The sequence below is a fragment of the Rhinopithecus bieti genome, unplaced genomic scaffold, assembly GCF_001698545.2.
Source record: "Rhinopithecus bieti isolate Rb0 unplaced genomic scaffold, ASM169854v2 scaffold_1037, whole genome shotgun sequence".
NCBI lineage: Eukaryota > Metazoa > Chordata > Mammalia > Primates > Cercopithecidae > Rhinopithecus > Rhinopithecus bieti.
The window spans coordinates 56,591-73,372 of record NW_016803268.1 but is presented as its reverse complement, the minus strand read 5'-3'; the positions used below and the strand labels follow the sequence as shown (position 1 = coordinate 73,372).

The 16,782-nt window shown below is 56.7% G+C and overlaps 2 protein-coding genes across 2 annotated transcripts in view; one reads left to right on the top strand and one right to left on the bottom strand.

The window, feature by feature from the left end:
* Nucleotides 1-257: 257 nt before the first annotated feature.
* On the bottom strand, nucleotides 258-13,097 carry DBNDD1 (dysbindin domain containing 1). Its single transcript, XM_017871124.1, has 4 exons — nucleotides 12,857-13,097; nucleotides 3,715-3,861; nucleotides 3,217-3,357; nucleotides 258-1,876 (listed from the first exon to the last, which is right to left on the bottom strand). Exons 1-4 carry the CDS (start codon nucleotides 12,885-12,887, stop codon nucleotides 1,719-1,721), a joined length of 477 nt encoding a protein of 158 aa, XP_017726613.1. The 5' UTR covers nucleotides 12,888-13,097; the 3' UTR covers nucleotides 258-1,718.
* Nucleotides 13,098-13,642: 545 nt separating this feature from the next.
* DRC4 (dynein regulatory complex subunit 4) overlaps nucleotides 13,643-16,782 on the top strand; it is a 36,324-nt gene continuing 33,184 nt past the window's right edge. The window contains exon 1 of the mRNA XM_017871069.1: nucleotides 13,643-13,666. The gene's annotated coding sequence lies outside the window, so the exon portion shown is untranslated. The remainder of the gene's footprint in view (nucleotides 13,667-16,782) is intronic.

Here is a 16,782-nt window from a genome sequence, read left to right as displayed (position 1 = left end):
CCTCCCCTGGCCCGGGCCACCTTTACGAACACGTGGGGCATGACTTTCACTTCCTTAATGATTCCTTCTGTTGTGTAACTTTGGGACTAGAAATCCAGGACACTCATCCCCCAAATGTGACCCAAGGGAGCACAGCAGAGAGCCCTTGGGCTGCTGCAGCTGGAGAATGATCAGGGCATGGAGCCCAGGACAGCTCAGCCCACACCCCTGAGCAGGCACCTCATGCACTCTGGTGTTGGAAAGGAAGAGACCGCGACCAGGCCTTTGAATGCGCAGTGATGCTTTAATCCCACTGTTTGCAAACGAGCTCTGTGGAAGCTCAGCAGGAAGGATGGAAGATGGGGAGGAAGACCCTGGCGGGTGGAGGTGTGGCCAGGGACATAGGCTGCCTTTATGGGACGGAAAGAGAAAGCTGCTGGGCTCTGTGTGACTGGAAACCAGGGAAGGAGGCCTGGCTGAGGCAGGAACTGGGTTTGCCAGCAGTGCTGAGAGGCAGCGGGTGGCTCAGAAGTGGGAGCAGGTGCCGCCTCTAAAGTCCTGTACACAGAAGGAGCTCAAGGCATGCCTGGGGCATCTCCAAAGCTCTACTGACAGTGAAGGCCAGGAGCGTGTTTTCCTTCCCCGAAGTGTGCTCATGGGAAATGGGCCGGGGCAGGTTGGCTTGCGGATGGAAAGTAAGCGTACACTTTTGTATTACACTCATTCTTTGACTTGCTGTCAGGCAGGAAGCCCATTTTGTGAGCTTCAGCTGGGGCCCCCAGACACCCCAGAGCAGAGGAGCAGGGCCTGTCAGCCTCCTCTGCTGCTGCCGGACACAGACCCACGGGTCCCATGGGCCCCAAACCTGCCCAGCAAGTTTAAGGGCTGTGGGCAGGCCGTGTAACCGGGCAGTGGGATGTGAGCAGAAACAAGGATATGGCCTCATAGTGGATGCAGGACAGGGAGACGGTGAACTCCTCCCCGAGCCGAGAGCATTCCAGGAGGTGTCACCAAGTTTCTGAGGCAGTCTGGTGATATTTGGTGTTCTGAGCTAAGGAGGGAATGGACTTTCCTGTCACGCAGGGACCAAGAGAAGCAGGTGCAGGTCTTAGAGCTGAGCCTTGGGGAGGGGACCCTAGTGAGACAGTGCCTCGTGGAGTAGAAGGGGCAGGATGGAAATCAAGGTGGGAATTTTGGGGCCGCTCCTCCATGTGCTTTGCTGGACAGCACATTGTCCCATTAGCCACTACCAAACCTGCCTCTGGCTTCTGAGCTTGGTAGCACAGGTAAGCGCGGAGCTTGGAGCACCCCCTGGAGTTCCTGGAGTGGCTGTCACAGGCCTGGGTCCCCCTCACCCCAGGGCCGCCATGGGCCACTCCACTCCTCACCACATTTCCGGCAGTGACTCTGTGACGCTGTCTTCCTGACTCAGGGCCCAGGAACAAGCTGGACGTAAGGCCACTGGGCTGTGCTTGTGCTGGGGCTCCCAGAGGCATCCAGGGGCCCCATGTGTCCCCCAGGAAAGCCGGCTGGTCTCCACGTGAGGCTAAGCCCCGTGCCCAACAGACAAGGCAGGCCTTGGGGCTGGCAGGGAGCTGCCCCCAGGATGTGCGTCAGGAGGTGACGGCTGGAGCCTCGTGGGGGTGCGAAGTGTGTCTGCTGGGTCAGGACTGCCCAGATCTGCCATCATGGTGTTCTGACTCCAGCCCTGCAGGAGCTGGAGGGCAGGCGGAGATGGCCTAGTCCTCCTGGGGCCTCTCCACAGTGAGAAACGTGTCCAGGACTGTGGCCTGCCGCTCAGGGTCACCTAGGGGCTGCTTCTCACGGTTCTGCTCAGCCCTTGTCCTCGTCCAGGAAGGGGAGCGCAGGCAGCCAGCTCGGGGCAGCGGGTGCAGACCTAGGGGGATGCGGGCAGGGCAACTCAGCGTGGCCGAGAGGCCTGGGTGAATGCAGGAGGGCTTCAGGTCCCGCTGGCCTCCTGGGCCACTCCTGCCAATGCTCTGCACCGGCCCCTGCACCTGGCATGCACACATCTACCTCTAACAGGAGGCCCCCACCACACACTGGCTCCACCAGAGAGGTGGACATTGTGGTCTGGGTGGGGCCTGGACAGGGCCTTTTCTGGTGCTCCCCAGAGTCACTACAGCCTAGGCTGAGCCTCTCCTGCGTGGTCAAGTGACCCTGGTGGGGCCTCCCCAAACCACCCCCTGGCAGGTGTCCCAGCTCAGCCAACCACTCCCGTGAGCCCTGCAGGCCTCTTGGAGCCTCTGCCCCATCATGGGCCTTGTGTCTCCGCGGTGCGGGCTCTGTGGGGCTGGGGATTCTGGTGGGCTGGAGTCTGAGCCCCTCACTCTCACTCCACCTCCCCAGCCACAGTAGTACAGGCCTGGGCTCATAGGCTGGGTGGGAAGAGTTGCCACCAACATGGAGATGGTGGGAACTGGCCAGGGTCAGGCAATGGCCATGTCCTGGAGGTGAGCTGGGGGCTGACTCACCAGGCCCCATTCCCTCCCAGACACCTGGGGCTGCAGCAGCCCAGGACACACAGGCTGACACCCCTTCCTGACACCTCCAGGAACCAGGGGAGCAGCTGGCTGCTGGCAGGATTCACAGTGGGGCTGGTCCTTTTAATGAGGTCCTTGGTGGTCTGGGGGGTGGGGAAGCAGAGGCCAGGCCAAACCGTCCCATGCAGGGAAGGCTCAGCCCGATGCTATCACAGTTATCACTGAAGTTCACACAGGTCGTGTCAGTGCCCTTCACTGGTCACTGTCAGAAGAGACTAAGGACACGCTGTCGCAGCCTCAGTGGTGAGTCCTGTGCTCTGGTCATGCTGAGCACGTGGCCGTGCCAGGGGCCCTGCTCGCACGCAGTGAGGACACTGGAGCTGCCTTCAGGCCAATGGCAACGCTCCATGGGAATCAGAGGAAGTTAAGTGAGCTGAGGAGGGGCCCGGGCTGGTGATCACCCCCACCTTTCGTTCTTGGCCCAATTTATGATGAAAATTCATGTTCATTAAATTCTGCTTTTGAGGGGACAGTGGCTTTAGCCTTCAGTTGCTCACTTGAAAAGTAAAGTTTTAAGCAGCTGTGATGGGGAAATTGCTTCAAGTTGGGCAAATAGCAGCGTGGTGAAATGAAGTGGTGACGGATTCTTGCTAAAACACACGCACACCTCCCAGGACTTCCCAAGGGGCCTCAGCCCACCACGCACACCTCCCAGCCCCGATGCTGGCCTCACCTGCTGGGGACTCGGTGTTGAGGTTCTCATCGTCTGAGTCAGCAAAGACCTCGGCCAGCTCCTGGTCGGACATGTCGGTCAGCTCAGTGAGGTCCAGGAGGTCGAAGTGGACCTCCAGAGAGGAGACACTGCTCAGAGGCTCTGAGGGCAGAGGGGGTAGGGTCAGCCCTCAGGCCCTCCCACAAGGCTGCTTAGAGCCCTGGGGGTCTAGGAGAGTGTGCGCTGTGTCCTCCCACAAGGCTGTGGGTGAACCACAGCTTCCCACACAGCCCAGCACCATCAGGATCTGATGGGTATTGCGTATACTCATGACTAGAAGGCTTTCACTTGACAGATGGTGCAGCTGAGGCCCAGAGTACCCAAGCTGCAAGAGTCTAGTGCACAGCGCTGGACCCAGAGCCCCCAGGGAGTGTTTGGACAGGTAGACCCTGCTGCCTTGTCTCCTGGGGGAGCTCACGGGGTCCTCATAGAGTGCACTGGGCAGGGAGCAGTACTTACGCCTCCTCTCTGTGACCTGCAGGAGCCCCGGTGCTGGTATGGGGATGCCCCCCACCTCCTCCTCCACAGGCGTGTGGCCATTGTCCCCTGTCCCGTGGGCTGGGACGCCCAGCGCAGCCTGCAGCACCTCAGTCTCCTTAACGATCTCTGCATCCAAAGACACAGGATGTCACCTTGAGACCCACAGGGCTCCCACATCCCCCCAGGACGCGGGGCTGGGTGTGAGGACTTGGCACATCCAGTCCTTTGAGACTCTGGGCAGTGACCAGCAGGTGATGGGATGGCTGGGCTTGTGACCTCATGCCTGGACCCCAGACAAGGGGTTGGGGGGCTTCAAGGAGGCTGCCCCTTCCCCTTGGGCCCTGGCCTCCCCTAGTGAACAAGGACTCTGAGGTCCAGATCACCCTTGGTACTCAAGCACCCGTGAAAGCAGCACCATGCAGGCCTGGAAGTTCCACCAGGGCCCGCGTGGCTCATCCCAGTGCTGTCCTGGCCTCTGAGTTCTGGCTCAGCCCAGGGTCCCCTGAAGGATCGCCTGTGAGTTTCCATGCCCAGCCTCTTGGTCCCCTTCAAACCAGAACAGCCCCTCTCCACTGTTCCTTTTAAAAACCGATGTTGTGTTTGAGTTCAGAATAACACATTCTCATTAAATGAAAGTTAGAAACCAGGAGGAATAGGCAGGCCTGCCATTCTGTGATCACTTGGCCACCAACCACACCTCACAGTCGAGCAAATATTCTTCCAGGTTTTTCCCTTTTTTTTTTTTTTTTTGAGATGGAGTCTCTCTCTCTCACCCAGGCTGGAGTGCAGTGGCGCCGTCTCAGCTCACTGCAACCTCTGCCCCCTGGGTTTGAGCGATTCTCCTGCCTCATCTGCCTGAGTAGCTGGGATTACAGGCATGCACCACCATGCCCGGCTAATTTTTGTATTTTTAGTAGAGACGGGGTTTCACCATGTTGGCCAGGCTGGACTTCTGACCTCAGGTGATCCATCTGCCTCAGCCTCCCAAAGTGCTAGGATTACAAGGTGTGAGCCACCGAGCCTGGCCTCATTTTTTCACAAACGTAACTGTTCCTTTTTTTTTTTTTTTTGAGACAGAGTCTTGCTCTGTCACCAGGCTGGAGTGCAGTGGCGCGATCTCGGCTCACTGCAATCTCCACCTCACGGGTTCAAGCGATTCAAATGCCTCAGCCTCCTGAATAGCTGAGACTACAGGTGTGCGCCACCATACCCAGCTATTTTTTTTTTTTTTTTTTTGTAGTTTTACTCGTGATCCACCCGCCTTGGCCTCCCAAAGTGCTGGGATTACAGGCGTGAGCCACCGCACCTGGCCCAACTGTTTCTTTTTTATACTTAACAATTGTTTCGTCAGACGAGAGCAGGAGGCCCCTTGGCTGCTGACCCAAAGCTAGAGACATTGGCGACTCTTACGTCCATCCCTCCACAGATCCCCTCAGCCCTCCCCAGCTGCTCACCCTCTCATCCAGGGCCACATCATTCTAGCAGCCACCTCACTTGCCACAGGCAGCCAGAGAGTCCTGTTAGCCAGAGTCAGGCCTGTCCCTGGGGGCATGCTCCCCTTTGGCCCTCGGCCCTGCGGGTCCATCTCTTAGGGAAGAGACAAAGCACTTGCTTTTTGCCCCCACCCATTGCTCCTGCAGGAACCTGTTTCCAGATGGCCCTCCTTCCCTCAGCTGCTTCCTGGACCCTGCATGGCAGGGGCCTTCTGGGGACACCAGCACTTCCCACCTGAGTGGGTGCTCAGCACACGCGTGTCAGATGGACAGGTGCCCTCCCACTTCTGCCAGCAGCACCCTGAGGACCCTATGAGGTATTTTTGGCAGCCCCCAGTGGTGTGCACTGATCGTAGCTGGGTGTGCTTGAAGCCGAGGGGAGCAGCTGGGATTCGGTGCCAACAGCTGCCTGGGAGGGGTGGGCCTGTCCTCCCCCATGGCACTAGCTGGCAGCCTAGATACTGCCCAGTGAGCAAATGGTGGGTTGTAGCATTTCGTCCTAGGCACCCCCACCCCCTCCCCAGCAGAGCCGAGGGAGGGCAGCCCGCAGGTGCCCAGCCTCCTGAGTGTAGGGCTGGGAGGTCCCCATTGGCTTAAGAACTGGGCAGTGTGGCTGTAGGCAGGTGACCTGGCAGCGAGCCGAGTGTTAGGCTCTGCCTGGGCAGCAGCCCTGTGGCCTGACAGTGGCCCACCTGCCTCCTGTCTGAGGAGCCAAGTGCTGTGTCATCGCATGGCCCATTTCAGGCCTGGGGGTTGGGCAGGCTGGACGGGGCTCGCAGAATCTGGTTTCTACCTCTCCACTGGCATCTGGAATGAGGTTTCTGAGCATCCTAAGGGGTCAAGTTACTGGTGTCTTGGCCCACCCCCAAGTCCAGCAGGGATACCTGCCCGCCCAGAAGGCACAGGGGACAGGGGATGGCATGTGGACTCTGTTCTAAGGCTGTGAGCAGGGGGACCTACCGGACATCAGCAGGAAGAAGCTTGACCACTGTCCGTAGCGCTGAGGGGTGCCCAGGGGAGGGGACGCCCCCAGGAGGCCCAGCCTGGCCCTTGGGCCCTTCCTCAAGGAGAGACAGTGTAGCCTGCAGTCCCAGGTCCCTGCCCACAGGTCCCTGCCCACAGTGTGCTCATGTCCCGCTGGATGGTGCTGTGGTCACCGTTCCAAAATGCTTCCACACAACTCACAGCGGTGGCCATGGCTGCAGAGGGCGCAGCTCTGTCCCAGCCTTGAGTCTCAGGAGGGTGCTGCAGGGGCCTCAGACCTGCCAGGTCCAGGACAGAGCAGGGGCTGCCCCTCTGGCATAGCTGATCCAGAGCCCTGAGAGCAGGTACGAGTGGGGAACCAAGGTGCAGGGGTAAGTCACTGGCCAGGAGGCCCTGCTCTCAGGATCCCCAGCTGAGGAAGACTACAGGGGCTCTTACCTCCCCAGGTTTACAGGCCAGGCATGTCCCCCATGGGCACCCTCACCCCAGAGCAGGACCCTGGGGTATAGTCCTCAGCTCCATCTCTGTCCCTCCCTGCCCCTCCTTCTGTCCTGAGGGGCACCCCCTCCTATTTTTTCTTTCTTTTTTTTTTCTGAGATAGATTTTTGCTCTTGTTGTCCAGGCTGGAGTGCAATGGCACGATCTCGGCTCACAGAAACCTCCGTCTCCTGGGTTCAAGCGATTCTCCTGCCTCAGCCTCCCGAGAAGCTGGGATTATAGGCATGCACCACCATGCCTGGCGAATTCTGTATTTTTAGTAGAGATGGGGTTTCTCCATGTTGGTCAGGCTGGTCTCAAACTCCTGACCTCAGGTGATCCGCCCGCCTCAGCCTCCCAAAGTGCTGGCATTATAGGCTTGAGCCACCACACCTGGCCTCTCTCTCTTTTTTAAGAGACAAGGTCTCACTGTTGCCCAGGCTGGAGTGCAGTGGTAAAACCATAGCTCACTGCAGCCTCAACTTCTTCAGCTCAAGCGATCCTCCCACCTCAGCCTCCTGAGTAGCTGGGACCACCACTCCTGGCTAATTAAAATTTTTTTTGGTAGAGACAGGGTCTTGCCATATTGCCCAGGCTGATCTCGAACTCCTGGGTTCAAGCGATCATCCACCCTGGCCTCCCATCCCCTCCTCTCTGGCAGCCCCCTGATATCAAGGAAACCTGGGGCAAAAACAGTTCTGCAGAGAATCTCTGTGGGGACAGCACCCTCAGAGGCAGGGTGGGGCAGGTGGTTCTGGGTTAATAATGACAGCTGGGTGTGGTGGTACACACCTGTGTGGCAGCTACTTGGGAGGCTGAGGCAGGAGGACTGCCTGAAACCCAGGAGGTCAAGAATGCAGTGAGCTATGATCGTGCCACTGCATTCCAGCCTGAGCAACAGAGCAAAACCCTGCCTTAAAAAAAAAAAAAAAAAAAAAAAAAAGGCAGTGGCTTATGGTTTTCTAGGACAGTCCCAGCATTCTGTGTTTATTGACTAACTCCATTCTCACCTCACCCTAACTCCCAGCTACATGGGGAAGACTCTGAGATTTGTACTTGAGAGGAAGAAGCTGAGGCACTGAGTAGCTCAGCATCTGTTCCCAGCATGCAGCACAGGGCTGGCCACAGACGCAGCTGGAGCTCTCAGCCATCACCTGTGAGCCTGTGCCTGATCATGGCATGGGGCTGGGAGACAGGGATCCTGGTTCAGGGCCCAGGAGAGGGAGCAGAAAGTCCCTCACTTGCTGGCTTAGGTTCCCTGGGTCCTGACCCCGGGGGAAGTGGATCTCTGAAGGAAGGTGGGACAGAGGTGGAGTCTCCCCTTGTAGCCCCCCTCTCGCTGGGCGGGGCCCCTCATCCAGACGAAGGCTCTCATTCATTCACCCAACCAAGCCTTCTGAATCACCCTCCGTTCTGGGGACATGGCACAGACAAAATAGATGATTCCTGCCCTTCTGAGGGGCAGTCAGTGCAGGGAGCAGTGTGGGGCTGTGCTCCCATTTTAGGGAGGATCTGGGGAGGGTGCTCTACCAAGACTTGGAGGAGAAGCCTGGAGGTGGGAGGGAGCCGTGTGATACTGGGGGGACATGCATAAGGGCCCCGAGCAGAGTGCATTTGAGGACAGCTGGGGGCTGTGAGGCAGGGCAAAGGTGGGTGTGTGCAGGTATGTGGACCTTGTCAGGACTTTGGTTTCCACACCAAGTGAGCTGGAAGAAGCTGCTGAAGGGTTTGAGTCTGGGCCAACATGGCGAAACCCCATCTCTACTAAAAATACAAAAATTTGCCGGTGTGGTGGTGCGTGCCTGTAGTCCCAGCTACTCAGGAGGCTGAGGCAGGAGACTCGCTTGAACCTAGGAGGAGGAGTTTGCAGTGAGCAGAGATCATGCCACTGCACTCCAGCCTGGGTGACAGAACGAGACTCTGTCTCAAAAAAAAAAAAAAAAGCATCTTTTCATATTTTTTTTTTTTTTTGAGACGGAGTCTTGCTTGTCGCCCGGGCTGGAGTGCAGTGGCCGGATCTCAGCTCCACTGCAAGCTCCGACCTCCCGGGTTTACGCCATTCTCCCTGCCTCAGCCTCCGGAGTAGCTGGGGGACTACAGGCGGCCCGCCACTCGCCCGGCTAGTTTTTTCTTGAATTTTTAGTAGAGGACGGGGTTTCACCGTGTTAGCCAGGATGGTTCTCGATCTCCTGACCTCGTGATCCGCCATCTCGGCCTTCCCAAGAGTGCTGGGATTACAGGCTTGAGCCACCGCGCCCGGCCTCTTTTCATATTTCTACATTCCTGAGACAGCAACGCATCTGTAGCTAATGGTGTCAGCGTAGATGGGATTCAGTCCTGTAAGCATTTGAAGCTACTAGGTATCTAGTCTGATCCTTCTCCACCTCCCTTTGGCAGTGGCCTGGTCTTTATTCTGTATACTCTGGTGCCTTGGCCTGTGTTGAGGCTTTGGGGAAGGAAAATTGGGAAGATGCAGCTTTTCCCATCAGGACACTAATTTTTTGGCCAGAAGAATGTGATGCCAGGGACACAGAAGACCGGAGCCTCCAGGAGGGGCAAGATTGATCTTGGCATGAAGAGCGTGCAGCTGCTGTAAGGCGCGCACGCGATTCCTCCAGTGACTGAACCTACTGTGTAATCCTCGCAGCATACAAATATGTGTTCGTTAACCATATCCGTAAAGCTCTGGTCAACAGCAGGCTATTAGCAGTTAAGTTTTTGGGGAGTCAAAGGTTCTATGTGGATTTCTGACTTTGAGGGAGGTTGGCACCCCTAACCCTTATGTTGTTGATGACTCAGCTGTACACGCATGTTCACAGCGTGATTCGCAGGAGCCCATAGCGGAAGCAATCGAATGTGTGTCAGTGGCTCAATGGATAAACAAAATGTGATTCAGCCCAAGAGGGACCGCGGCACCGACACAGGATACCACGTGGATGAGCCTGATCACCTCACTTGAGTGAAAGCCAGGCCCACAAGGACAAATACTGCATGACACCGTTCTTACGAAGTGTCCAGAATAGGCAAGTGCATAGAAATCCGATCAGTGATTGTCAGAGGCTGGGGGGTCAGCAGTGGAGAAGGGGAGAATGGGTATGGGTTTTTTTTTTGGGGGGGGGAATGAAGATATTATAAAATTAGATAGTGGTGGTGACCTCACAATTTTGTGAATATACTAAAACAGTGAGTTGCACGCTTCAAAAGGGTGAACTGTATATGTGAAAAATATCTCAATTTAAAAACAACCCTCAATGAAAACAAAGGTTGATCTTGGCTAGAGTTGATACTCGCATACACTGTGAGTCAGCCATGCACCAGACCCCCAGGCTCAGCCCCAGAGCAGGCTGGGACTGGGTAGAGCGAGAAGCATCCGCTCCAAGCAGCTTGTATCTAGTTCCTGGCTGCATTCCTAGGACCAAGCACACAGTGGGTGCGCAGTGAACAAATGAGGATGAATCAAGGAGCCCACTAACCCACAGGTAGTAAGGAGCTGTGCTAGGAATCACCCAGGCCTGTCTGACACCCTCTCAACAAGCTTGTGGGGAGAAGAAAATTTCTCACGGGCGAGACCTGCTGCTTTTTCCAGGGTGGGAACCAGAGGCTCAATGACAGGCAGGCATGGGGGCGGGTGCTGGCAGCCCCCAGGGCCTCCAGGGCCAGGGCAGAGGCAAGCAGATGTTTCTGATGCCCCAGGAAGGACCCCGGAGTGTGGGGTCACAGCAATGTTCTGGTCCTTACCCCAGCACAGCCCCTATCAAGGGGGACCCAACCCCCCTGCAGGGGCTGCTGGTGCCCTGGCTGATGAGTGGGCATTGAGGAAGCACCCCAGTGAGGGAGCCAGGAGTTGGGGTGCCTCAGCCCAGCACCCCCACCCCAGGCTTCCCTGAGGGCCGATTGCTGATGCCCTGTGCTCTGCTGCTGACCTACTTTCCAGCATATTCTCGACTGGAAAACTTGGCCCAAATCCTGTTCACTGTTGTGTGCCCAGGGCCCTGCCCAGAGCATCGAGGAGGCACTTGGCACACCACTGTATGGATGAATGAGCTAATGAAGTGAATGAATGAATATCATAAACTAAATGGCTGCAGAGAAGGCGAGATGGTCGCAGAGGCAGGGGCCACCATCCCCCAGCACCTTCCTCTCTGGATTTGGACCCCCCAAAGCATTTCAGGGATGCTGGGGTAGCCCTGTCTAGACTCTCAGCCTCCTGAGGATCCCTCTCTTTCTCCCTGCGGACCCTCAGGCAGATTGAGTTGGGGGTGGGTTACAGCCCTGGCTTCCAGGTGGGGCCCTCAGAGAGGGCACACGTCACATTCCTGTGCACACATGTATTCTACATTTAATATTAAGAAATAATTCCTTTAGGTGCAAAAATAGTGTTTTAATAATGCTTTATAAAAATCATAGTTTATAGATATTTCTGAATTATTTATCAGTGAAATAATATGTCTAGATTTGGTTCAAACCACTAATGAAGGGAGGTTGGTAGTAGTCTGGAGAGGAGGCTGTGGGCCTAGGGGCTGGGATATCACACATGGGCCTTTGTCATGCTGTTCTCTCTACTTTTGTAAGGTTTTCAAAAGTAAGTGATAAGCAATGACAGTTATAGTCACCAACGTGTGATCTCATGAGGTTCCACAAAGTAGGCATCACTGGCCACTTTGCAGACAAGGAAACAGGCATTGGTGTCAAGAGTGTGAGCCCTCAGAGGACAGGGCCCTATCTTCCCACTAAGTCCCCACCCCGGGGAGGGTACTGTGCAGAGCCGTGACCTGTAGGTAAATACCTGTGCACTGATTGAGTCAGGTATCTGAAGCCCCCAGCCAGTAAGTGATGGGCTCAGAAACTGAACCTGCTTTCTCTGCCTTTTAAGCTGCTGGGAAGTCCTCCTTTTTTCCCAAAGGAGGAGGGAAAAGAGATTAACCTCCACTCCCAAATGCCTTGGGCTTCCACAGCTCTGCAGGGGAAGCAGAGCTGTCTCCACTGACAGACACGGAAATTGAGGCCCAGAGGGGCCCGACTGCCCACAATTCACAACTGGAAACAGGTCTGAGACCCCCAAGCCCTCACTCCCAACTTCCAGGCTTCCTGTGTCCACAAAGCTGCTATTGGCAAGACCCAGGGGACTGGGACTATCAGTGTTAAGAAAGAAATCTGATCCCTCCCACAAATGACAAAACAAAACACAAATCCACCAGCCCTGGGGCATTCGTCCCTCCACCTTGGACTGCAGATACACAGGGTGGGTGGACCTGCTCCTCCTGGGGATGCCACTGTGTGTGGCTGGGGGACTGAGAGGTTCCCATGTAGTTACAGAGTGGCAGGCTGGCCTGTGCTCTCAGGTACCTGCTGGCTCCCTGGAGTGGGACCTCTAGGAAACCAGGAGGTGGTGGGCTTGGCTGGGCAGGTGGAGGTGTCTGCAGTTTGCATCCAAGTTCCTACCTAGGCCAGTGGAACCCCGAAAGCCCTTTTGGAAAAGGCTCTGGGAAGCGGGGAGAGTCTGAGAGCTTTCTTCCCGTTACCAACTCCAAGGTCCTGCAGTAGGGCCTCCACCATCAGGGCAGGAAGCGCTCCACGCGCACCTACCCTCCCCGGTGAGCGTGCGCCTGGGCCGCGCCCGGACTAGCCACGCTTGCAGCTCTGGAGCCCCCGGCAGGCCGCACCCGTGCATGCCCCACGCCCCCACCAAGACCCATCTCAGCCCCTCGCCCCTGGCAGGATCCCTGCCACGGTCTACGGCCCTCGCCCCCGGGACTCGCGGCTGGGCGAACAAAGCGGACGCGCTTGCAAGCGACCAGCGTCGCCCCCACGCCCCACCGACAGGGACCCCAAACTCCAGCCTCGGAACGTCCCTCCCCCGCTCCCCGTGTCACCGGCTGACTCGGCTGGGAGGGGGCTCAGGACGAAACTCCAGGCCACCCACCAAGGAGCGTGCCCGGCACGGCTTCCCGGGCCGGGAGCGCAGAGAACAAGGGGGCGGAGACTCGGTCTGTGTGCCCCCAGCCCCGCGCGGGGACCGCGCCCGGGAGGTGTCCCTGGCCCGCCGGACGCCCCCGAGTTGCCCAAGGGGTCTCCCGGGAGCCGCGAAGGGTGAGCCCTGGGGGGAGGGGCTGCGGTTCGCTGCGGGAAAGCGCTGCTCGGGGTCTCGGGGCTGGGGCTGAACTCACCTCCGGGGCCGGCGCCCTCCGGGGGCTCCATGCGGCCGGCGGGGTCTGGGAGGGGCACGGGCGACGGCGGTGTCGCCTGGCCCGGGCGCCCCAACAGCTGCGGCAGCTACTCGGCCCCGGCTCCGGGCGCAGCGCATCGGGGCAGCAACCGGGGGGGCCGCGGCGCAGGGAGGTGATAGCCCGCGGGGCGGGGCGGCAGCTGCTCCCGGCCCGGCCCCCTCCCAGCGCCCCCCCAGCCGCAGGACAGGTGCGGCCCTCCCCGGCCCGCGGCGCGCCCACCTGCCTGCCCGGCCGCGGACGCCTCCCCGCCGACTTGCCTCGTGGGCCGCGCCGCGCCCCGCCGCGGACCCCACCGGGACCCCGCTGCGACCTCCCGACCCCGGCCGGGCGTCCGGGGCTCCTGCGCACTCACTCGGCAGCCGCGCCCGCTTGCGTCCTCTTGTTCTCTTCCAGGTACGTGCGTGTGGGGCGCCGACTGTGTGCGGGCGCCCCTCGGGGCTGGCGAGGGGCACAGGAGGGGCCTGACTCGGGCGGGGAATGACAGGATCGCAGAGCGCACTGGATGGTGTGAATTAACGCGGGGGGTGGGTGGGGGCGAGGACGTGTACTTGGGAGGCCGGAAGGGGCGGGGTGGGGGATGGGAGGCAAGGAGAGGGCGGCGGGTCCAGGGCTGCAGAGAGCGCCCAGGCAGCTTCGATGAAATCCCACCTCCCAGCAGGCGCTCAAACCCCTGCCGCGTGGGGCCGACTCTCAGCGCACAGAGCTCCCGTGCAGTGTCTCCTTGCTTCTCCCGCTGACCCTAAGAAGAAGGTATCCTTTCAGGTGAAGAAGCACAGAGACCATAGGTAACCTGTCCAACGATGCAGTCGGGTGCTGAGAAGCTCTGACTCCAGGCCCGTGCTCTGCACTTGAAACAAAACAAACCAAACCAAAGTGTCAGGTAGGAAGAATTTGTTCCCAGCTGGGAGTGAAAAAGGCAGTGAACTTGACAGATGGACTTGAGCGGCCCAGATTGCGGGAAAGGCTGTCTCAGAGGCCAGTGGTCCGTTCAGCTTCCACCAACCACAGTCAGACCTCAAGGCCCTGACTGCCCGGTCCAGCCTGACTCCTGCCCCAACTCCGGTTACGGGGTAGAGCATGTCTTTGAGTCTGGAAGTCAGTGGGGCAGGCTTTTAGTTTCCCTGTTTCTTTAGTTTACAAAACAAAAACTGCTGTTTAAAAGCCTATGAAATGATTTCATGACCCACTGGCCTCCTCGCCACCCTGAGGGGTGAAGAGTCTTGCCTCTCAGGGAGGCAGTGGAGCTGTGGGGTGTGGACAGGAGCAAGCTAGTGGTTGCCCTGGGAAGTGGGAACAGTGCATGGGCGTAGACCACCCAGAGTTGTTTGGGGTGGCAGGTTGTTTTTTCTCAAAATGACCACAGCAATAGTTCTGATCCCCTGTGTCTTCCAGAACCTTCCATTCCCATCAAGACAACCCCACCCATGCTGCTTCTCTGTAAACATTATTGGGGCTTGGGACTGCTCTGGCCAGTAGAGGGTGGGAGAAACGATGTCATGTGACTCCCAAGTCTGGGTCTTGAGAAGCATTCAGCTCTGTGGAAAGGTTCCTCCTGGAACTAGAACTTCCTCCATGTTGTGAGGAAGCCCAGGCCACATGTGTGTGTTACTGCTGGCGGTCCCACTGAGCTCTCCGCCAACAGCTGGCCTCAGCTGCCGAAGTGAGTGAGCCTTTGAGCTGTCCTGGGGAGGGGTGATGAGTGGGGATGAGGCCAGCTGTCCCCACTTTGTCATGGCCAAGTTGCAGATTCATGAGCAGAACAAATGTCATTGGATTAAGCTGCTGTGTTTTAGGGTTGCTTGTTACGCAGCTGTGGTAACTGTAACAGTCATCATTGTGTATGAATGATTCCCATTTGAGAGAGGAATAAATGATACAGAGGGGTCTTGTCAAAGATTGCCCTGCTGGCAATCAATAGGCAGTCCGACTCCAGAGGACAGTGTCTATTTGTCTTTAACTTTTTATTAATAACATTAGCAAACACAAAAGTAGAGAGAATGGCACAACTGACCCACATGTACCTACTGCCCAGATTCAGCGATTACTAACTCCTGGCCTGTGCCGTTGCTTCTCTGTCCTGATTCACTTCCCTCCACTGCTGGGTTATTTTGAAGCAAATTATTTACACATTAGATCACTGCATTTGTAAATACTTCAATATTTATCTCTCAAAGAAAGTCCATTTGCTGGAGCATTGACTCATGCCTGTAATCCCAGCACTTTGGGTGGCCGAGGTGGGAGGATAGCTTGAGCCCAGGAGTTTGAGACCAGCCTGGGGAACAAAGCAAGACACTATATCTTCAAAAAAGAAAAATAAGAACATAAGCCAGGTACAGTGGCTTGGAGGCTGAGGTAGGAGGACTGCTTGAGCCCAGGAGTCCAAGGCTGCAGTGAGCTATGATTGGGTGTCTCAAAAAGAAAAGAAAAGAAAAAGTCTAGTCTTCATAAACACTCTTGTTAGCCCAACATCCAGGCCTTCGCTGAGTTGATGCAGTGGCCTGAGGCAGTTTACCTGGTGGATAGTGGGTGGCAGGAAGCATCGGACATCAGACAGAAGGCAGTTGGTTTGTTTGTATTAACATTTGCTCTGGGATTTTTCAGGAAACTCAGATGCCATTTATCTGGGTTTCTGAGCTGCACAGCTTGACACTGAATGAAAGTATCTTAAGCCATATATGTGAAGAAAAGGCTCTTTTCCAAAAATCTGAACTCAAATTCAATATGAAAAGAACAGGTTGCAGTGGGCCCTGTCGGGAGCCCAGGGAGCTGTAATTCAGGACTCCCTAAATGATTCATTCATCTCTGCAGTCCACACCGACAGACCAAGCTGTGCTCTTCGCTTGTGAAAAATGAATACCCTGTCTAGGCTATCCTGAGCTAACCCTCCTATTCTTGCCCTTTTTGCTGAAAGGAATTATTGTTAATACAGCTATTTAATTCAGGACTCTCATCCAGACTTCTGAAGCAAAAAGCCAATCAGCATGAAGCTGCTAGCATATTGGTTTTGTGAAGTAAGTGTTAAATAATAATAATAATTACCCCCACTGTACTCTCCAGTGTCACTGTCTGACCACCCTATCCCAGGGGGAGGAGGCCCCCCTCAGGCCAAGGGAGTCTGGCACAGTGACCAGCCAGACTTCACCAAGGCCTCAGGGCTTACTACAAATCAATCATGGCTTTGTACAAGCTGAGCCAGTGCAGTTCTTCCAACTGGCTGCTCCTCTCCAAGAACAATCAGGACTTGGGTGTGCAAACAGGAAGTCTCTCATCACGATGGTTCTCAGATTCCCACCACTGTGTGGGTGCCCGAGGCCTGAGCAAGCCCAGCTCATGTGGCAACATGAGCTGGACAGGAAGACCTAAGTCCACCAAGCCTTTCATTTCTCACCCTTCGCCCCCAGCACAACTTTCTATGAGCATAGATTCTGGAATCTTCGTCCCCAAGACACACAGGAGAACAAGATCTGCTGCAAGACCTTTTTTTGTTTTTTCGAGACATGGTCTCAGGTCTCACTGTGTTACCTAGGCTGGAGTGCAGTGGTGTGATCTTGGCTCACTGCAGCCTCCACCTCCAGGGCTCAAACGATCGTCCCACCTCAACCTCCCAAGTAGATGACCACTTTTTAAGAAGATGTTAAAGATGAGAGCTTACGGCTGGGTGTGGGGCTCACGTTGTGCTCCCAGCACTTTGGGAGGCTGAGGCAGGAGGATCGCTTGAGACCAGGAGTTTGAGACCATTCTGGGCAATAAAGCATGACCCCATCTCTAAAAAAAACTTCTTTAAAAAAGCTGGGTGTGGGCCGGGCGCGGTGGCTCAAGCCTGTAATCCCAGCACTTTGGGAGGCCGAGGCGGGCGGATCACGAGG

Coding starts and splice junctions, on each gene's coding strand:
- DBNDD1 (XM_017871124.1), bottom strand. CDS start 12,887: ATGGAGCCCCCGGAGGGCGCCGGCCCCGGAG. Junction 3,862..12,856: donor GGAGGGCGCCGGCCCCGGAG/GTGAGTTCAGCC, acceptor CTTTGGATGCAG/AGATCGTTAAGGAGACTGAG. Junction 1,877..3,216: donor CAACACCGAGTCCCCAGCAG/GTGAGGCCAGCA, acceptor GCATCCCCCTAG/GTCTGCACCCGCTGCCCCGA.